The following is a 23,134-nucleotide window of genomic DNA, read 5'->3' as shown; positions in this document are numbered from 1 at the left end:
CTTTCTGTAACTCTGTGATTGTTTCAACATATGTAAAAAAATTTTTAAAGTTTACTGCAGGATTTGGTTTGGTAATACTGGGGATTTTAAAATCTGTTTATTAAGTGAGATTGGCCTGTGATTTTTCCTGTCTCATATCACATTTACCCAGTTTTTAAATTTATAATAGCCTCAAACAATGAATGGGGGGAACTTTCCCTCCCTCCCTTTTCCCCTTCCTTTCTTCCAAAAGTTTCTATAATAGTCTGTTTCCTCAAAGATCGTTTGCTGGATTTTCCTGTAGAAAACCAACTAGATTCTTTTTTTTTTTTTAATTGGATTCAGTTTCTTTAGTGGGTAAAGGACTTTTTCTGTTCTTGAGATAGTTTTAATAACTTCTACGCTTTTCATTCAGATTTTTAAGCTGTTTCATTAAAAAACAAGTAAATAGTTTTAAAAAGATTTTAAAGATTTTAAAGCTATTTCAAGCAAGGAATAAGGTTATTCAGTGTATTATCTTAAGATTTTTAAAAAATCTGTATTGCTTCTGTAGTTTTGGTCCCTTTCTCATTCCTAATTCTATTTATTTGTGCCTTCTCTTTTTTTTTTGATTATTTTTGCCAAAGGTTTTTTTTCTTTTTTGTCTTTCAAATGACGAGTGTTTGGTTTTGTTGATCCTCTCTGTTGTATCTTCATTTTCTATTTCATATATAAATATATCTGCTCTTGTTTTTACTACTTTAAAATTTTTAAACTTTCTTTGAATTTATTCTCTAACTTAAGTTAGCTACTTAACTCAGCTGTTTTCACAAAATTGTGTGTAACAACCACAAAACCCTAGTGACATCTAATAATAAGTATGTATTACTCATTCATCTGAAGTCAGGGTATGGTTGGCTAGGCAATCTGCTGGTCTTGGTTGGAGTCATACAGGTTTAAGATTGGCTGGATGTTGCCTGGTATAGGGTGGCCTCAACTAGAGCAACAGGGATGGCATCTTCTCATCTTCCTGGGAACAGCAGGCTATTCTGGACATACCTTCTCCTTTTGATGGTAGAAGCATACGAAGGAGCAAGATTATTAAACTCATAGATGACCTACCATCACTTCTGACACATTCTTTTGGTCAAAACAAGGCACATGGGTTAGGAAAATATTCTCCACCACTATGAGAAGTATTCCACAGTCATGTGAAAAACGGCGTGGATACAAGGAGGAGTGAGGACTTCAGTCTACCACACTTGCCATCCCCAATATTTTGCTCTTCCAAACTTTTTATTATAGAAAAAGTACAAGAATAGTACACTGAATACTCATGTACCTTTTACAAGATTCACCGGTGTTAACATTTTGCTATATTTTCTTTGTCTCATGCTTTAATTCTCTTTTTCTCCCTGAATCCTTTAGAGCTAGGCATCATGGCATTGCGTTAAGTCCAAAAACTGGACTTGTATTTATCTCTTAAGTCCAAAAATACAATCATCACACTCAGGAAATTTTAACATTGGCTCAATAATATTGTCTAATTACAGTATATGTTTAGATTTCTCTATTTGTCCCAGTAATATTCTCTGTGACTTTTTCATTTTGTCTTTTTTTTTTTTTTCTTTTTGCGGTATGTGGGCCTCTCACTGTTGTGGCCTCTCCCGTTGCGGAGCACAGGCTCCGGACGCGCAGGCCCAGCGGCCATGGCTCACGGGCCCAGCCGCTCCGCGGCATATGGGATCCTCCCAGACCGGGGCACGAACCCGTATCCCCTGCATCGGCAGGCGGACTCTTAACCACTTGCGCCACCAGGGAGGCCCCATTTTGTCTTTTTTTAATGCAGCGAGTTTTGCTTTATCACAGCATAAGTATCCCTAGCAAAAAAAACCTTGCTATGCAAAATTGCACAACAAAAATCACAAGGCTTATGGGGAAAATGGGGTCAGAGGCACAACACTTGAAAACTTCATCAGTGTCACACACAGAACCTTATAAAAACTGTAGTACAATTTTATACCCCTTTAGTGGTTAAGACGTACATAACTATTAAAATAAATGTGGTGCTTTTACCTTGGAAAAGACCTGTACTTTGTTTGTAGGAGTGGGTGTCAGAAGGAATGCAGTTTGTGAGTTATTGTGAGGTGGTGGAAGGAGAGTTCTCTGAAATTGGACAGAAAGTTGTAAAACCATGTGTGGATGGGTGTGGCTCATCACACGCCTGGTGAACTGATGTAGGTGATACATGTTTTTGAGGTGTGTGCATTTTGTGTTTTCCTGCAAGCTTAGTTCAGCTGGGTATAGTTTTCTGCTTTCACCTAATGTTTCTCACCAAAAAAATCACACATAGGCAAATGGGAAATTAATGTTTTGCTCATACTGTGTTGGAACATATTTGCATGTTTTTTTAAAGCTGTAGCATAACTTACAGTATAAACATTTGCATCTATAAATTTCCCTCTTAAGCTTGTTCTAGCTGCATCCTACAAATTTTGATGTGCTTTTGCTATACTTCAAGTCTAAGTATTCTCCGATTTCTATTATGATTTCTTCCACCCATGATTTAGAAATAGACTTAAGCGGGCAGAGAGATAGATTGGGAGTTTGGGATTGACATGTACACACTACTGTATGTATGTATGTATGTATGTATGTATTTACTTTTGGCTGCATTGGGTCTTCGTTGCTGCATGCGTGCTTTCTCTAGTTGCAGCAAGTGGGGACTACTCTTCGTTTTGGTGCGTGGGCTTGTCATTGCGGTGGCTTGTCTTTGTTGCGGAGCACGGGCTCTAGGCACACGGGCTTCAGTAGTTGTGGCACGTGGGCTCAGTAGTTGTGGCGCATGGGCTTAGTTGCTCTGCGGCATGTGGGATCTTCCCGGACCAGGGATCAAACCCGTGTCCCCTGTGTTGGCAGGCGGATTCCTAACCACTGTGCCACCAGGGAAGTCCCACACTACTATATTTAAAATAGATAACCAACAAGGACCTACTGTGTGGCACAGGGAACTCTGCTCAATGTTCTGTAATAACCTAAATGGGAAAAGAATTTGAAAAAGAATAGGCACATGTATATGTATAACTGAATCACTTTGCTGTACACCTGAAACTAACACAACATTGTTAATAACTATATTCCAATATAAAATAAAAATTTAAAAAATATGCTTAAAATTGTCAAATTTGTACTTTTCTTTGTAAGGGTATTTTGTTAATAATTTCTGACTTTATTGCATCATGTTCAAAGAATGTGAAATGTATGATATTAATTCTTTGTTATTTTTTGTGACTATGTGACCTAGTTTATAGTCAGTTTTTGTAAATGTTTTGTGTTTTTAAAGAATGTGCATTCTCTAATTGTTGAGGGCAGGTTAATGTACTTAAATTATCTTATTTCCTTAGCTGAATATTCTATGTATATATCACTAATTCGATCCAAACTCTCCCTCAGTTGTATAAATCTCTAAGCTTATTCAGGCACATTAGGTAGTCTTGTCAATTTCATTTTGAATAAATTTGTCCTAGAGCTATCTGATATGCTGTAGTTATTTTGCAGGCCCATTGCACAGCTGTCTTCTTGGGATTTTTCTTCATTTCCTGTCTCTTGTGTTAGATTCCCTTTTTCCTAGATATCGTTTTCACTCCTTCCCTGGTTTATTCCCTCATTTTGGTGAAATTCCCTCCTTAGTAGCATCCTGAAAAAATATGCCTAGAAATTGAAATTTTTGAGAACTTGCATGTCTGAAAATGACTTTTCTGTCTTAATACTTATGATAATTGGATGGAAATAATCGCCCCTCAGTTTTTAATGCAGTGCTTCATTTTCCTTTGGCTCCAGTGTTGCTGTTGAGAAGTCTGCTCCCTGGTCACCCCCAAGCTTGTTTTGGTCCTTTCTTTGTCCTTGAGCTCTGAAATTTTATGAAATAGTACCTTGGTATAGGTCTAGTTTGAGTAATTGAGTTGGGCACTTAGTGGGTCTTTCAGTTCTAAAATTCGTGTCCTTAGATTCTAGGAAATTAACTTGAATTAGTTCTTTGATTTGTTCCCTTCCATTTCTCTAACTTCCTGGAATTCCTCTTGTTGATTATGAGACCTCTAGCACTATTCTCCAAAGTTTCTTATCTTTTCTTTCCTTCCCTTTTACTCTACTTTCTGGGGAAATTTCCTCAGTTTATCTTCCAGCTCTTTAATTGAGGTTTTCATTTCTGCTATTACATTTTTAATTTGAATCTTTTTAAAATAAATATTCCTTTATGATATGGTGTTTTTATTCATAGGTCTAATAGACTCTCACACACAAACACACCCTAGAATATTAATGATAGTTTCTTGGAATTTTGTCTTCTCCATGTATAGTCTCTGCTTGCTTCAAGTTTCTTTCTTTCTTTTTTTTTTAACTAATTTGTTTCAACCTCCTGAGTGGTCCTTGGCTGTCCATATTTAAAGGTATACCACTGAAAAACTGATTGAGAGCTCCAAGCCCATGAGTGGGATTTGTTGTGGTCTTCACTATAGGGGGACCTAGCTGTTTTCTTTTCATGGGGGAAGGCCTGGTGTCAGAATCTTTCGGTCTTTTCTCTTGAATTTCCTGAGAAGGACTCAGCTAAGGAGGTTCTGGCAATTTTGGAGGGAAAAGGCCATGAGAAGGGAGCTGTCTCTGTAGTCAGTTTGTAAAGTTGACTTAATGCTCCCCTTATCCTGTGCAGACACCTTTTTTTCTATACTCCTCTCCAGAATAAACTGCTGGGGATAGAGAGGAGTAGTGCCTAGCTTTGGTCACCTAGCTGTGGAGAGGGATGCGGAAATCAGAGAGGCCAACTGCTTAAATAGACTTTCAGCCAATCCTCTCATTCTCAGTCTCACCTTTGCCCCCATTTCCAGAGGCACCTGCTCCCAGTTGTTGAGCCCTTCCATGATTCTTCAGAATTAGGTCTTTACCTAAAGCCTACTTTGGAGTCATTTTTCATAGAGTGCCAATCTTCCATATGCTTTCCAGTGTTTAAAATTTTGTTTCTCTTTCCTCTGTTCCTATTTTCTTAGTCCTTGTGGGTTTATGCCAGTTAAAAAAAAAAAATTACTGTTGCTTCAGTGAGGTTTGGAGAGAACAAGGTGCAAAATGTATGTGTCCAATCCACCATTTTCACGCAAAACCTTAAAATAAATTTTAGTAACTTTGAAATTATAAAAGAGTATCACTCACCAAAGGCTCAGTGGGTACAAAGAAGTCAAAACTCTGTTATTTGCCTTCTTTCATTCCTGTACAGTGGAGTTTTTCTGGAGGTTACATGATCTGTGATATTGCAGCAGATTAAATGGGGGGATATGAGGATCCTGCTCTTTTGTATTAAGCCGAACATTGAAGAGATTTGAAAAATGTAAGAAATGCCACTCTTGTTGCTAATTTTTTTGAAAACAATTTTTTTCATTAAAAATACCCCATTTATAGTAACATGTGATGGATTTGTTGTTGTTTTAAATCCATTTATAAGTGTATAATTAAACGTCTCAGTTTTCATTTCTAATTCTCACATGGTGAAAATCAGTAGTTATAATCCCCATAAACAAACGCTTTGGGATTCTCAGTAATTTTTAAGAAAGGGTCATGAGATCAAAACTTTTGAGAACTTCCACTCTAGAGAATCATAGCTATAAATTGGAATTGGACCATGAGTGTAACAGTATAAACATATCCAACACTCTAGTCTTACCTTTATGTAGGACAATAATGTAGTTTAATCCTCTTGCTTATTAAATTTAACACCCCTGTGGTTTTATTTCCCTTTTATTCTTCTTTCGTTTTCTCTCCTAATAATCCTTAGAGGAACTAAAGGAAGCTTCTGGAAGTTAATCGATACTGTCTTCCTCCCTAGAGTATATATGTCCTAGTCTCTGCTGATGTAGATAATGAGAAATCAACTTAACAGCCAGAGTATTAAATGTGCATTTTTGTTCCCAAGGGGGTGAAAATTGGTTCTTAAGGAGCAAAAAGAATCTTAGATATTACAATAGCTTGTGACTCCATAAACAGACAGTACATCTGTGGTATTACAATTTCATTGGGGGTGGGGGACAGTTAGGGAAAAAAGTCAGAAGTTTCCTTAGGAGCGGATGAAAATGAAAAAGAGGTTGAGAAACACTGTTTTAGAGATCCTGCTGGAATATGATCCTTTAACTTTTCTTTTGCTTGTATTTCTTTCTCTGATCGTAATACACACTATAGGAAAGGTGGTGACGACAAATAACTTGCAGGAAGACAATAGGTCAATAGGTCCCTTAAAGAGGGAGGCAGCTAGGTAAGGCTTCCAGCAAGCAGAGAGCCCGTGCATCAGCTCCCGCCAGTTATTTCAGTGCCGGAATATGGACCCAAGGTTTCCAAATTAAAAAAAAAAAAAAAAAAAAAAGTCAGAAATCCAAGTTCTATGTAAACTTATGATTTTTAAGTGTTAGAAACTAATTAAAATATTTTTAAACAATATGCCCACCAATCAAAACCTCTCTGAGCCCCACTAGTGTAGTCTCTTCTGGTGTGATGGAATGTGTCTCCCAAATATGACTGCTTTACTGCATTCTGAACTCAGAGCCATTTTGCTCCTGCTTGAGTCACTTCAGTGATGGAGGCCAACCTGTTCAATTTTTGGTTAACTGTAATTGTTTCATGGTCAGTCTCATAAGAAGCAGAAATTTAGCTCCTTAAAACTTTAACTTAGTGGTGCTGGTTTGTCCTGTGAGAGCACATAGAGTCAGACTAACTTTTGTTTTATGTGACAAGTCTTCAGATTTGTTAATTTGGCTGTGAATCAAAGTTTTATTTCTCTAGAAATGGAGAGCATAGTATTTAAGAACTCAGGCTCTGAAGTCAGACTATTAAGGTTTGAATCTCCTCTTGGCCTCTAGTTCTGTGCTCTCGGGGCTTATTTGTTACTTTAACTATTTTATGCCTTTGTCCATTTTAATATAAGCATATTACTGTAATTTATCTAATTGCTAATAGGTATTGTAAAGCTTGCAGAACAGTGCCTAGCATAGAGTAAATATTCAGTAAATGTTATTTATTGTCCAGATTCAGTAAATGTTATTTATTGTCCAGATTAAGCATCCTGTCCTTAGTTCCATTAATCATTCTTTATAGAACACAGTTTTAACTTCTCTTACTGTACTTAGTTTACAGTTTACTCATTAATGGAAGCAATCTGGTGCCTCGTAGGACTTACAGGTTTCTTTTCCTATCAATCCTCTATACCATCCCCTCGCATATCCCTCTCCAAACCAGATCACAACGACTTTTATTTTTGTTCATTTGTGTATGTGTATTTAAATATAAAAACACCACACACACACATGTTCACTTGCTCATTCTTGAACACATGTGGGAGTAAAAACCATTGGAGAGGCAACCAAAGTGTGAGGCTTAGGCCCCTCCCCCACCTTCCTAATAGAACCCTGATTTTATTCACACATTTTCCTTCTTCAGCATGGCTTTGTGCTTCGGGGAAACCTTGGAGAGTGGGCACCCATGGAGTTCCTTTATGGCTGTGTGATTTTTGACTGTAGGTGTCTGATGAAATTCTGGCCGTTGGGACCTGAGGAGAAATATACTGATAGAAATTGGGTTTATGGTTTCTGGGAAGGGTTTCTTTGTTGCTTGAAAAGATGCACATGAAGTGGTGGTCTCATCTTTTCTTCTGGTTATTGCTGAGACCTAGGGACTGGGTGGGGCACCACCTGAGGACGGCAGAGTGAAGGGTTTCTTTGTTGCTTGAAAAGATGCACATGAAGTGGTGGTCTCATCTTTTCTTCTGGTTATTGCTGAGACCTAGGGACTGGGTGGGGCACCACCTGAGGACGGCAGAGTGAAGGCAGAGGTGGTCCTTGAAGAGGTTGAGCCGCTAAACTAACCAATCCCAGAACTTGCTCTTCCTCTTAATCTCTTATTATGTGGGAAACCTTATTGTTTTTGCTGCTTTGAGTTGGATTTTCTTACTTTCATAAGCTTATGAAATAATATAAGCTTAACCAAGAAAGAGGTCAAGTTATCTAATTCTACTATGGCTGGCAAACTAGATAAATAGTACATAACCTCATAGAGTTATGAGGAATAATTGAAGTAATAAAGTAATCTACAGATTTATAGTTGTGACATTACCACAAACAGTGTTTGTAGTGGACAGAATGTTTCACAGAGAGTGAGGAGGCTGCCTGGCTTTGCTGATTGCCAATTCAGTTACTATTCGAGTTGCAGGTCACTGGACTTCGTAAAACAGAATTAAGTGATCTTGAAGGTCTGTTCTGATTCTGTGTAAAAAATATGAGTCTGATTGTTCTGGAATTCCTGCCTGAAAGCCTTTGTATAGATTAAGGTAGTAGATATAAATAAGTAACTTTTTTAGTTGAAGAAAGCATAATTTATTAACTAGTCATGTTGGGAATGCTTCCAGTTTCACAGTGGTTCTACTAATCTTAGCGTCTTGAGAAACAAGGGAAGCTCTACTATCAATACACTTACTGGTTATGAATATCAACTCATACCTTTATAAAAATAGATATTTAACCCAACTTTTAAACTTATTCTCCTATATGTAATCAGTATGAGCATGCCATTAGTTTTCTTTTTCCTACCATATCTTAAAATCTGCTGTGATCCTTTTCTTCTAGCCTTTCCCTAGTTACATTATTCCCAGACTGTTAAAAAACCACCCAGACTGTTAAAAAGCCACCTAAAAGGTCTGCTTTTCACCAGAATCTGCTTTCTCTTCCTCTTTCCTCATCTATAAAATGAGGTGAAAGTATATCATTTTTAAGTTGCTTTATGGTTCTCACATTCTGTGGCTTGTCAGTTATTTTTCTCATCAGTTCAGACTCTGTTATACCCAAAAGAGCTCATCTTTGATTATAATTAAAGATAAGTTTAAAAACTTTTTTGGACTTCCCTGGTGGCGCAGTGGTTAGGAATCCACCTGCCAATGCAGGGGATACGGGTCCGAGCCCTGGTCCGGGAAGATCCCACATGCCGCGGAGCAACTAAGCCCGTGCACCACAACTACTGAGCCTGTACTCTAGAGCCCGTGAGCCACAACTACTGAGCCCTCGCATCACAACTACTGAAGCCCGCATGCCTAGAGCCCATGCTCCACAAGAAGAGAAGCCACTGCAATGAGAAGCCCACACACCACAACGAAGAGTAGCCTCTGCTCACCATAACTAGAGAAAGCCCGTGTGCAGCAACGAAGACCCAATACAGCCAAAATTAAATAAATAAATAAATTTAGTAGAAAAAACAAAAAAACAAGAAAAACTTTTTCACCTGAGGACAGTAGAACTCAAGTATATAAAGGAAAGAAGTAATGTATAAGTACCCTTTGCAGAGCTAGACATATCAAGAAATGTAGACCTTGGGTAAAATGTAGATATATGTACATACATGTAGATATATGTGATTTTTTTTAGGGTTTTTTTGGGGGGTGTTGGGAGACAAGAAAGGAAGAAGCTTATAATTTCAAAAGCTTTTTGGAAATCAGTACGGTATTTTTTTTTCAGGAAAAACTAAAACTATTATGGGAAATTGATTCATTACTGCAAGAGAACTAATAGGGGAAACCTAAGCTTTCAATTGAACTCATGTGAGATTGGGTACATTGGCCAGGCATGAAATTGCCTAGACGCCGAAGCTTCTTTTTCCAGAAAAAGGAAGATAATATTTAATGACTTTATGTAGAAAGACGGGTGCTAGCTAAAGTAAGAATTGTATGCATAGTTGGTGTTAATTCCAAAAACCTTGAAGATGTGAGTGAGGTCATCCTCCATCATATCACCAGTTTTATTCCTAGAAGTAGAGGGATAATCACAAAACAATTCCAGAATGCAGATTCTTCCCTTCAGTTGGTAGGTTTTGTTTCGATTTTCCTAAGTCCTGTTGAGAGATATTTGCACTGCTGACACCAAACACATGGTGTTTTTTCCAGTACCTCTTCTCAAACTCTCCAACACCAAATAGGTGTCCCCACATTTCAGTAAGCTCAGACTCCACAGGTTAAAGGGCTCAGTCCCACAAGACTGCCCTTACTTCAGATGCCAGTTGCAAGTACTGGGCCTTCAAGTCACCTACACTTCTGTCCATCTTGGAGAGAGTCAGGGTTTATGAATATATGACTACTCAGAAAGTAAGTTGTTATTATGTTGCTCTTAATTTACCAGATTACCTTTTCTATCCTTCTTTTCTTCCATATTCTCTTTGATCACTTACTACTTCTAGTAGTTAGAGGGTTGTAGAGAGGAGAAGGTAATAAGTGTTTTCTTTTGAGTGTCTGATAGTAGAATATAATTCCTTCCTTCCTACCTTCCTCCCTTCCTCCCTTCCTACTTTCCTACCTGAGCATTTGTAGAAAGCTGCTTCTGTATGCGAGAGAATACAAGCAAGGCCTTATGGAGTTTTCCTTCAGGATACCTCTTTTCTAGGAAATAACACCTGAATTTGCCACATGTTGTTGAGTCTTAAACCTTGAAGAGTGAGAAAGACTAATTGTGGCAGTTTTTTATATTCTAAAAACATTTTATTAGAGTTCTACTTCGTTTAGCATAATAGTAGAACCTTTTAGATAGTTTTTAGTAACTCACAATGTTAGTAGTTGTAGAACGCATAGGTGTCTGTTTACTGTTGCCAGTTTCTTCCATCTCTTCATTCTGTAGGATAAACAGCATTTTGTTTTTCCTGGTGAAGAGTTTTTTATTGTAAAAAACAAGCACTTGGGCTTCCCTGGTGGCGCGGTGGTTGAGAGTCCACCTGCCGATGCAGGGGTCACGGGTTCCAGGCTTGGTCTGGGAAGATCCCACATGTCGCGGAGCAGCTATGCCTGTGCACCACAACTACTGAGCTTGTACTCTAGAGCCCGCAAACCACAACTACTGAGCCTGCAAGCCAAAACTACTGAAGCCCGCACACCTAGAGCCCGTGCTCGGCAACAAGAGAAGCCACCACAGTGGGAAGCCCGCACACAGCAACAGAGAGTAGCCCCCTCTCGCCGCAACTAGAGAAAGCCCGCGCGCAGCAATGAAGACCCAACGCAGCCAAAAATGAAAATAAATAAAATAAATAAATTTTAAAAAACAAAAACCAAGCACTTTAAAATTTCTTGACCTTATAATCATTCTTTAATATCTTTAATAGTGATTTTATGTGTGTTGAACATCTTTAGATATTTTTAGTGATAAAGCTCATCATAAAAACCAGTAATATACTATGTACTATTATTTTTTATTAACTGAAAAAATTACATGTCTTTTCTGACAGTATGTGGTTAATTTATTGTTAGGTGTTGAATTTTATGTTCCTTGCATGAAAAATAGAACACATAAATATTTGAAATTCTTCACTGCAGGCCTGGTCAAGTATTACTTGCCCAGGTGTCTTCTTTTTAAAATAACTTTTAAATCTTAGAAATTTGTGGGCGAAAGTGTGGATTTTGACTTGGAAAGTGAGGAGATAATGCTTTCACTATTTAAAACCAAACTTTATGAAAAAATGCTATTGTTAGATGAATTAACACTAATCTTGTCTCCTACAAAGAGCTGCTGGAAATAAGATTACGGCTTTATTACTTTTAATATTTTAATCAGTGTAAGCTTTTTGTTTTTATAAATAAAAGTTATTTCTCAAAATTTCTTAGGGAGGAAAGAAGAACCGTTGATTAATCAATATGTATATTTATTTACTTTGAATACTTTTTATTATTCCTTCCAAACAGACACTCCTTGAATATGCAGAGAAATGGAAAACTTCAGAAGATCCTTTACCTTTATTGGAGGTATACACAGTGGCTATCCAAAGTTATGTTAAAGCCCGACCTTATCTTACCTCTGAATGTGAAAATGTAACGTTGGTTCTGGAACGCTTGGCATTGTGAGTAGACCTTTGAGTAAATAAAAAATTAGATTTAGCTTTTTTGTTTTTAACTCTGTATCTCACATCTTATGATAGTTTAATTTTAAATAGATTAGGTATGGACAGTCTACTGATGATATTAGAATTATTCATCTTATTTTACTTTGAATTTTAGTAATTATTTGTATCCTTACCAACTTTTTGTTTTTTAGAAGCTGTGTTGACCTTTTACTGTGTCTGCCTGTTGAGTTATCTGATAAACAGTGGGAACAATTTCAGACACTGGTGCAGGTGAGAATATTTACCTATTAGATTTAATATAGGTATATTTTATGGCGATTTTCTTTATTCTTAATAAATTATTTGGTTAAACTTTAAATGATTTAAGTAATGACAAACATTAATTGCTGCTCTTATTAACATTAATGTCTTGCATATAGTCAGTGCTCAGTAGATGTTTGCTAAATGAATATATACATTTAAGTAGATTGGTTGAATATTGCACTGTTCTTTAAGATCAGATAATTAGAACTTTGCCAGAGCAGTAAGGGAACACAAAAGAAAATGCCCTCATTTGTATTTAGAAACAGTTTAACTAATTGTTGAAAATTGCAATATGCTTTATAAGAATTTAACATATCTCATTTAATCCTTATGAAAACTTTGTGGGGGTAGGTATGTTTTTCCCATTTTAAAGGTGAGGAAACTGAGGCTCAACTCTAAAATATTTATCTGCCCAAACTTGTATAGCTAATATCAGAGTAGTTATTTGAACCAAGATTCTTTACTCCATAGTCCATACTTTTTCTCCTATATCTGAAAACACATGCTTTATCTCTGTTACTTAGGGCTGTTATTCTACTTATAAAAGTACTACATAGTTTATCACTTAGTTGTTTTGCAGTATTTCAAGAATGTTAAATTTTGTTAAGCACTAGATTGTGCTGGATATTTTATAGCTTCAAGTAAAGTTTGATTAATTGGTTAGTTAAAAAGAATGTTCCTGCCAACTAGTCTCAAAAAGTATAGTTGTCTCTCTATTCCTCTAGCCAGAGTTCTTAAAATATCTTTTGGCCTTATGTTTTTCCATAGAAGAGATATTAAAAGAGGATTAGTCTCAAATTTTAGAAGCATGTGAAATAAACTATAGCTAGGCAGAGAAATCAACTTTCCTATTTTAATATTAAATATTAAAATTACATCAAGTGCAAAATTCTTGACGATAGGATTCATATCTTTATTCCAAAGGATTCAACATAGAGTTTTACACGTAGTAGGTAGATACTTAATAACTGTTGAAAGTGTCTTGTCGTGTTTGTCACATTGCAGCTAACTTTTTGATCATGCAATTTGTACTTCAGCATATCAGTAACTTTTGTCTTAGGTTTTTTTTCCCAGCAAGTGGTTATTTTTAGGTAAATGATTATCTCAGAACTTTTTTTCATTGTTTGGCACTCAGATACACTCTACCACAGAATTAATTATATAAATAGTTTATATACAAATATAATACTGAATTCCTCGTATTAATTTTGTTTGTCAACATAAGGTAAACCTTTTCAACTTTCTTTTTTGAAACAATAGCACTACTTGATACTTTTTCATATGGTTTAATGAGGAGGAAATAACTCTTTAAATTCCAGTATGGAGCTCTCAGCAGTTGCTCAAAGAAAATTTCTTAAAGCACTTGAACTTGTTCAGTGAGATTTTTATGGTTTTGAGGAATAGACTTTTTATACAAACACAGCGTGCAGCTTTAAGAGTTTCCATGACACATTGCTTTCATTTCAGAGCTTCCTCGGGCTTATTTTATACCTGCTTAACAGCATTTGTTTTATTTTGCCTGTGTTTTAACTGTTTTTAAGCATCTCTTTACCCCACTAGAGGATAAGCCCCATAAACGCAGGGACTAGTTGCTCTCTTCCTTGGTACTTTGCCCATAGAAATTCTCAATAAACATTTTCTGAATTGAGTTAAAACTATTGGTCTTTTGTGACCTGAAGAATATGCTAATTGCATGAACACTTGGAAACAACAAGTAAGCAAGGTTCAGTGTCAGCTTTAATAGGATATTGTAAGGCTATGTCGTGAATAAATGAAAAATCGTACATTTAGTTGTTTTCTTTTCATAAGTCCCTTTTATTGAAATATGTGTATACAAGTTGTCACTTAGGCCTTGATGCAGATTTGTCATTTGTTAATAGTAGAAGGTTTTTTGGAAAATTTTTTACTAACGCAGGATATAAAAACGTGTAAGGTCTTTCATGCTATGGATACTCTAATAGCTTCCTTGAGAAATAACTTTGCTCTCGGTTTAGATTTTGGGGAGAAAATAATACGAACTTATCTCTAGAAATACATTTTATTTATTTAAAATTTATAATTAATATAATTCTTATCCTTGAGATTCATCTTTAAAAATCAGAAGTAAAGGATTCAGCACGTTGTAATGTGACATGAAAATTTTAAGATAAAAGTCTTATTTTTCAAAAGTTTAGTATTATATTTAAAGCCTGATAAGCTTGCTTTTGAAAATCTGTTGTAATTCTTTGGATGTTTATTTAATATTTATAGGTAGCTCATGAAAAGCTGATGGAGAATGGCAGCTGTGAATTGCATTTTTTAGCTACTCTAGCTCAAGAGACTGGGGTGTGGAAAAACCCGGTACTGTGCACTATTCTTTCCCAGGAACCATTGGATAAGGATAAAGGTAAATTTTCTAGAGAGCAGAGAGAGAAAAAAAAAAAGAATCATTAGACTAGAAATAAGTACTTAAAATTGTTTTGATATAATTCATCTCAAGATATTCCAAGAAGAACCATTTAATTAAATTTTATATGAGGTGCTTGAGGCCCTTCACCTTTTTTTTATTGGGGGAAGATGTGTTTATAGGATTATATAATCTTAGAGTAACAGCTTTTTCTCAACATTGTTTTATCAGAGGAATTCCCTCTGTAACATCCTGACAGGTGGCAATCTAGCTTATATTTGATAACTAACTTATTTGACAGATGGAGAAGCAGAAACAGGGTAGTGAAATGATTTTCCTCAGAATAAGAAATTAATGCGGGAACTCTCAAATCTTCTGAGATTAGTACTCTTTCTCAAACAGCTTTTTTCTCAGACTTACTTTATCCTGCTTTGTTATTATTGTATGAGCTTAGGCAACAAAGATCCCAGTCAAACTCAAACTGGCAGGTAGCCTATCAGAATTAGATGGCTAAATCACTAATATGTGTAACACTTAATGTTCAGAATTCAAAAATTGTATGTGCTACGAAGAAGATCACAATTATTGTCTTTGGTACTTTTCTTGAGATTATTTAGGAAAGTGCCCAGATTTCACCCCAAGTTTTCCCAAGGTATTTAGAGAAGTAAATAAGCTTCTTCCATTGTTTATTGATGTTTTCTTGTTGATTGATGGCAAACTCTAGGTATTTTGCTAGCGATAGCACTTTCTGAAGGCTCTGAGAAAGGAGTGTACGTTCATTGTTAACTCTTCTGGTACTTTGATATTTACCAAAAGGCTTCTCAGCTAATCTCAAAACTTCTCTTCAAGCTGGTTGTTCCTACCTGACTCCCCTCGTAACATTTTTTCCCATTTCTGGATAGTTTTAGCAGTGTTATCTGTTTCTTAGTTTTCACCAAAAGTTTATTTTTATTACCTCCCTTCCTTTGTGTATATCCACAGATTAGCTACATTGTTCTCAGACCCTCATTATTTAAAATAAGAGCGACAACAACAACATTTAAAAGTTGAGAATCTTAGAGGTTGTTTTGCATTTGGCATATTAGTTTTTTATTTGCAATATATTACCACCACCATGTTTTTATTCCTTTAACCAAATTATACTTTTTAGTCTTCTCAGCTTTGGAAATATTGGACATACAATATATTAATAATAATATCAAATTGCATTGTATAGTTCCTTACAGTTTGAAATGTGCTTTTATGTGCCTGGTTTCATTTAGCCTTCACAATGATCCTGGGGGAAAACTGAGATCTTTATCGTCCCTATTTTACAGGTGAGACAATGGAGGCTCAGAAAGATGAGTTGTCTTTTCTACATCACGTTGTCAGTGATGTGAGGCGGAGCCAGGCATTGAAGTGAGGCCCCAGCTTCTCTCCTGTTTATATTATGCCACGTTGCACCCAGCCTGATAAAATACAATGGCACCTAGCTTAAATAATTAAATCCTTTTTTCTGTTGTTGCTTCCTGAAGACTGTCTTTTGCCAAACTCACACATATGCTAATGCAGGAAAATGGAACCTTTACTTTAGCAGAGATTTAAAATTTACCTTAAAAGAATATGTGCTCAGTTTCCTTATTTGTTTAAATGTGCCTAACATTGTTTCTGTTAACAAATGTCTTTGCCCGTCTCTGTGCTGCTTTATTCCATGGTCTTCACATGGCATAGCTACTGGGATAATTTGGACTGTGCAGGCAAAAGGAGTTTCTGCAATAACAGATGGACTGTAGGTAGCCAGACTTCCATACAACTCGTGAAGCAACCAGAGAGATGTTACATGACTGAGAGACTCTGCAGCCGTAATCTTTACTTGGTTCTCCATTATTTAGAATACTTCTTTGATGGGAGTTATTCTGTGGGGAATCACATAGACTAGAAGTGTATGTTTATTTCCTCCTTTGAAAAACTTGACGGAATTAACATTTTACACATACATAGTAACTTATATTTTCAAATTGGATGCTTCTACAGCATGTGGAACTTTTAACTTTGTATATGATATATCCAGCCCCTTGGTCTAACCTACACTAGCCTATAGCAAGTTTGATGAGAAGAGCTAGAGCTCAGACAGTAATCAGCACACCGTAATAAGCTGTGCTCATTAGTTTGTTTATAGCAAAGCCTTTGAAGGTTTGATGTACTATTTGAACAGTAGATGATCCACTTAATCTTGATTTGTTTTAAATAATTCTTATTGACTAATTTTAGAACTACTAAAGCCCAGATAAACCAAGAAATGCTCTTTGATTTAGGGACTGAGGGTGTGTGGGACTAAATTAAAAGTGCTGGTTTCACCTTAAGCTTTTAGTATCCTAGAATAAGATAACTCTAATAACTAAATCAGCATATTCAAGTAGATGTCCATTGAATATCACAGGATCTTTAGGCTTACATATTACTTTTGCTTTTCTTTAGTTATCATCTCAGAATTGGAAAGGCACTGAATGCCCATTTATTTTTTACCCAATTTTAACTCCCTTCTAAAACATCACTGATAAATAAATGGGCCTTTGCTTGAAGACTTCTGGAGAATGGTAACTATGTAATTCAGTCCATTCATAGCCTGCTATTAGATAATCTTCATTGTGTAAATTGTGAAAAACTACAGTCTCAGAGTTGCCATCCTTTGGATCTAGTGCTACCCCTAAAGCCATACCTAACAAAGTACAAATCCCTCTTTCATGCCATAGCAGTTGAGATGCTTATGGATCGTCATCATGTCCACACTTAGCCTTTTTTTATTCTAAAGACTAAAAGCCGTCCTGGTGTGGCATTATTTTAAATCTACAGTCATGATTCCTGACCTTTTAGTGCATTTTGTTTGTTGTTCTCATTCATGTGTAATTCTCAAAACTTATGTGTACCCCAAATGCTATCTGGCAGGCTCTGAAGTCATTGGGACTCTCATCCCCTTCATCTTAGTGTTACTTAAGATGACGTTACCTTTATGGGTGGCCTTATTCTCACAACTCAACGAGGTTACTAAAATCACAAAAATTTAAAAACAAAACTCTTAAATTATTTACATTTTATATGTTGTGTTTTGGCACACAAAAAGGTCTTTTTTTTCTTTTTAATTTCACTGTGTTAGATCCATTCTGCCTCTGCACCTTGTCAATATCATTTAAAAATGTTGATTTTGTTAATTCAAGATTTTTGTCCTTCCCTGTTTAAGCAGATCTTATTAGCATACACTCTGTTGGCATCCAGGTTCTTTTTTTTTTTAAATTGTATTATTTATTTTTATTTTTGGCTGTGTTGTCTCTTCGTTGCTGTGTGCGGGCTTTCTCTGGTTGTGGCGAGCGGGGGCTACTCTTCGTTGCAGTGCACGGGCTTCTTGTTGCGGTGGCTTCTCTCATTGCGGAGCGTGGGCTTCAGTAGTTGTGGCACGTGGGCTGTAGAGCGCAGGCTCAGTAGTTGTGATGCACGGGCTTAGTTGCTCCATGGCATGTGGGATCTTCCCGGGCCAGGAATCGAACCCGTGTCCCCTGCACTGGTGGGTGGATTCTTAACCACTGCGCCACCAGGGAAGCCCGGCATCCAGGTTCTTGATAATAACCATTAAAAAGGTCATATCCAAAAACCTACCCTATGGGATACTTACAGAAATTTTCTTGCTTGCCTTCAGTCTTTTAGCCAGTGCTGTTTGATTATGGTTGTTTCATCAAATTCACCTATTTCCTTATGTCTGGTCCATGGCTCTCCTTTTTGTCTATCAGGATTTGATGAAAGACCACAAGAGGTACTTGGCTAGAGTTGTATTAAGTAAGATTGTTTAATATTGAAGTTAGTCTGACCTAATTAATTTTTAAATGAACTCTTTTAGAATAGTTTTAGATTTACAGAAAAATTGTGAAGTTTCCAAATAATCCACAACCATTTTTCCCAACTGTTAATATCTTACATTAGCATGATACATTTGTTACGATTAATAAACCAATATCAATACTTTGTTACTGAGTAAAGTCCATACCTTATTCACATTTCCTTAGGTTTTTTTTTTTTTTTTTTTTGCTGTACGCGGGCCTCTCACTGCTGTGGCCTCTCCCATTGCGGAGCACAGGCTCCAGACGCGCAGGCTCAGCGGCCATGGCTCACGGGCCTAGCTGCTCCGCGGCATGTGGGATCTTCCTGGACCGGGGCACGAACCCATAACCCCTGCATCGGCAGGCGGTCTCCCAACCACTGCGCCACCAGGGAAGCCCCATTTCCTTAGTTTTTACCTAATGTCCTTCTTCTGTTCCAGGATCCCCCCAGGATACCATATTACATTTAGTTGTCATATCTCCTTAGGCTCCTCTTGGCTGTGACAGTTTTTCAGACTTTCCTTGTTTTTGATGACCTTGACAGTTTTGAGGAGTACTGGTCAGGTATTTTGTATCCCCTCAATTGGGATTTGTCTGATGTTGCTCTCATGATTAGAACTGGGCTTATGGGTCTGGGGGAGAAAGATCACAGAGGTACAGTGCCATTGTCATCACATCATACTAAAGGTACACATAATCAACATGATTTCTCACTGTTGGTGTTAACCTTGGTCACCTGGCTGAGGCAGTGTGTTTGTCAGGTTTCTCCACTGTGAAATTGCTTTTTACCCCTCTTTGCATGCTGTACTCTTGGGAAAGAAGTTACCTTGTACAGCCCACACTTAAGAGGTGGAGAGTTAAGCTCCACCTCCTAGAGGAGGCAGTGTCTACACAGATTATTTGGAGTTCTCCACAGGAGATTTGTCTTTTCTTCCATATCTGTCTATCTCTTTAGTCAATACGGACTCATGAATATTTTTTTTTATACTTTGGTGATAATCCAATACTACTTTATTTTGTTGCTCAAATAGTTCAGCTTTGGCCCCCAAGAACTCTTTGAGTTAACTTCTGTGTCCCTTTGACATACCCCATCATTGTAAGTTATGTTTTTTGTTTGAGTACTTCCTTGTTTTCTGGCACTACAAGATGCTCCAGGCTTATTGTGCCTATTTCCTGCCCTAATCCTAGAATCGGCTATTTCTCCAAGGAACCCTAGTTCCTTTTATTGGAGAATAGTATTGATATTAGAAACCAAGACCTGGTAATTGGGTGTGCTCATTGCTACTGAGATGTCATTGCCTCTAGGACCTCTCAGCAGACAAAGTAAGAAAATATATGTAAGTATAACTAATCTGTGTATGTACACATATCTATAAATGTTTCTGTGTGTAACCAGCTGTATCTATAGTAAACTAAATGTGAGAGTTTATACTGATGTCTGCAACTCTAATCTGTATCACATGGATCATTCTAGCCTTCTCTTCTTGCTTACCTGTAACCTCTCACTTCAATAGAATGTCATATAATTGGAATCATACAGTATGTAGCCTTTTCAGACTTACTTCTCTTACCATTGGCCATCCATATACTTAATCAGTCCTAGTATACATGTATAGTGGTTTCAGAATTGATAACCTCTACCCCCGTGGGTACAGTCCCTCTTTCCATTATTCTTGCTGACTCCACTCATCCAAAGTTAGGTGAGCACCCCATTTTCCCACCTCTTTCAGTGAAGTTCTTTCATTACATTTGTAAGACAGATTCTTTTGCCATATTCTACATTCTATCCTGGGCTTCCCAACCGTCTAAATATCTTTTTTTAATTTGCATACCTTGAGTCCTATTCATGCTGTAAAGTTCTATGGGTTTTGACCAATGCATAGTATCGTGTATCCGCCATTACAGTATCATACAGAATAGTTTCACTGCCCTAAAAAAAATTAACTGTGCTTCACCGATTCAACCCTCTCCAGAACACCTGACAACTACTGATCCACTTACTATCTCTATAGTATTGCTCTTTCGAGATTGTCATATAATTGTAGACTTTTCAGTCTAGCTTCTTTCACTTAGCAGTATGCATGTAACATTCATCTGTGTCTTTGTGTGGCTTAATAGGTCATTCCTTTTTATTGCTGAATAGTATTCCATTGTGTGCATGTACTGTAGTTCGTTTATCCATTCACCTATTAAAGGACATCTTGTTTGCTGCCGGTTTGGGGCATTTATGAATAAAACTGCTATAAACATTGGCATGCAAGTTCTTGTGTTAACATAAATTTTCACATCAGTTGGGTAAATACCTAGGAGTAAGATTGCTAGGTCATGTGGTAAGACTATGTTTTGCTTTGTAAGAAACTGCCAAACTGTACCATTCTGCATGTTGCTCTACATTCTCACTGGCAGTTGGTGTTGTCTATTTTGGGAATTTTAGCCATTTTAATGGGTGTGTAGTGATATCCCATTGTTGTTTTAATTTGTGTTTCTGTACTGACAAGTGATACTGCACATCTTTTCACATGAATATTTGCCATCTGTATATCTTCTTGGGAGAGGCATCTGTTTATATCTTCTGCCTACTTTTTCATTGTGTTGTATTTTTTAAAAATTTTTATTGGAGTATAGTTGATTTACAATGTTGTGTTAGTTTCTACTGTACAGCAAAGTGAATCAGTTATACATATATCCACTCTTTTTTAGATTCTTTTCCCATATAGGTCATTACAGAGTATTGAATACAGTTCCCTGTACTATACATTGGGTTCTTATTATCTATTTTATATATAGTAGTGTGTACATGTCGCTCCCAATCTCCCAATTTATCACTGCTCTCCCTTTCCCCCTTGGTAACCATAAGTTTGTTTTCTACATCTGTCACTCTGTTTCTGTTTTGTAAATAGGTTCACTTGTACTATTTTTTTAGATTCCACATATAAGGGTATCCATCGATATTTGTCTTTCTCTGACTTACTTTACTCAGTATGACAATCTCTAGGTCCATCCATGTTTTCTTATTGTTGAGTCACAGTTCTTTGTTATATTTTGACACAAGTCCTTGAGCAGATAGGAGTTTTGCAGATATATTCGGTTTACTCCGTGGCTTGTCTTTTTTCTTTACAGTGCCCTTCAGAGAGCAGAAGTTTTAAATTTTAATAAAGTCCAACTTATCATTTTTTTCTTTCATAGATTGTGCTTTTGGTGTTTTATCTAAAAATAATTACCAAACCCAAGGTCATATAGATTTTTCTCCTGTTTTCTCCTAGAAGTTTTATAGTCTTGCATTTTATATTTGGGTCTGTGATACATTTTGAGTTAACTTTATAAAAATGTAACCTAATTTATGTTTGATGAATCTGTCTTGGCTCTTTAACAGTCATGCTTTTTTTCCTGACCACTCACAAGCCATGTTTTTAATATATTAATTTTGAGACTCTTAGGAATATATCTATTCCTCTAGTCTACAGTTTGCAAAATGTACCTTAAGCCCCATTTTGAAAATTACATCTTCCCATCTATTTCCATTTTCTCCATTGTTTGTTCTACCTTTTCAATGTAAAGCTTATTATCAGAAGCACCATAAGAATAAAGGAATCCTCTTTTTCTCTGTCATCATAAATAATACATAATCAAACCCAAGGAGCAGGTCCTTCTGAAGAAGTTACCCATCTCCACCAATTTGATTACATTTGTTCTACCTTTTCAATGTAAAGCTTATTATCAGAAGCACCATAAGAATAAAGGAATCCTCTTTTTCTCTGTCATCATAAATAATACATAATCAAACCCAAGGAGCAGGTCCTTCTGAAGAAGTTACCCATCTCCACCAATTTGATTACATTCAACCCTTTTGGTGAACTAGGGGTCATCTTGAGTTTTAGCTTGCATAGGTTCGTACCAGGTGCTGACAGTCCCGGTGCACGCATCCTTGGTCCTGAGCCTGCTGCTTTTCCTTCTTTTGTATATGTCATTATTGTAAAATCTAAGCTCCGAAAGAGCTCCCTATTAACAGTCACACTGAATTCCGTCAGCCCTTTCCCTTCCACTTCTATTTTGGAATAATTTGCAATGGCATAAATTGTATTTTTATCAGCTTGCCAGTTCTTTGTTGAATCCTAAGCCCTATGGTTCTCTCTTTTTTTTTGAACCCCTTGGTTTTCAAAGGAAATTTCTAAAGCTTCAGCTTTTCCACAGTACTTATAAATCCTCCAGAGCTTTGTGAGAAAATAAGTCTTTTTTTCAGTAATAAACTTTGCATTTTAAAATGAGCAGGGAAAAAGCGCTGCTAGGTTTACCTGATATTAACATACGTAAAATGTAATTATATTTTAAAGGGAGAAGAGATGGGAGGGGAGAACAAATGTTTTCTAATAGTAAATCTCCAGTTCTTTTGCGCATTGATACTTTTCCTATATTTTTCATGTGTGTGTTTATATCTTTACCTGTCTATGTAGAGAATACCAAAAGGGGTGATTTTGAGACCTAGACTTAAATCTGTTGACGGATTTTTTGTGTGTGTTAGGACATGTCTTATAGAAAGTCACTAAAAAGAACACCTTATAGACTATATACATTTAGTACTCTAAGAAATACAGTTTTCTTAACTTGTTTCTATTTGGTTGTCTTTTTTTTTTTTTTTTTTGCCTTGTCTCTCCCTTTTGCTCTTAACTGACCTTGTTATAAAAAATAAATCAGTGGAGCATTTTAGATTTTATTTTTAAAAATCACTGCTAAATTAGGTTGC

The 23,134-nt window shown here is 36.5% G+C and overlaps 1 protein-coding gene across 1 annotated transcript in view; it reads left to right on the top strand.

The window, feature by feature from the left end:
* The window catches only part of ZNF292 (zinc finger protein 292), an 89,092-nt gene that overhangs the window by 33,385 nt on the left and 32,573 nt on the right, over positions 1-23,134 (top strand). Inside the window, exons 3-5 of the mRNA XM_060114644.1 lie at positions 11,699-11,853; positions 12,048-12,126; positions 14,410-14,545. Coding sequence (XP_059970627.1) covers positions 11,699-11,853; positions 12,048-12,126; positions 14,410-14,545 — 370 coding nt within the window. The remainder of the gene's footprint in view (positions 1-11,698; positions 11,854-12,047; positions 12,127-14,409; positions 14,546-23,134) is intronic.

Source organism: Mesoplodon densirostris, chromosome 12 (assembly GCF_025265405.1).
Source record: "Mesoplodon densirostris isolate mMesDen1 chromosome 12, mMesDen1 primary haplotype, whole genome shotgun sequence".
NCBI classification, from domain to species: Eukaryota; Metazoa; Chordata; class Mammalia; order Artiodactyla; family Ziphiidae; genus Mesoplodon; species Mesoplodon densirostris.
This window is presented reverse-complemented; position numbering and strand designations above follow the sequence as displayed.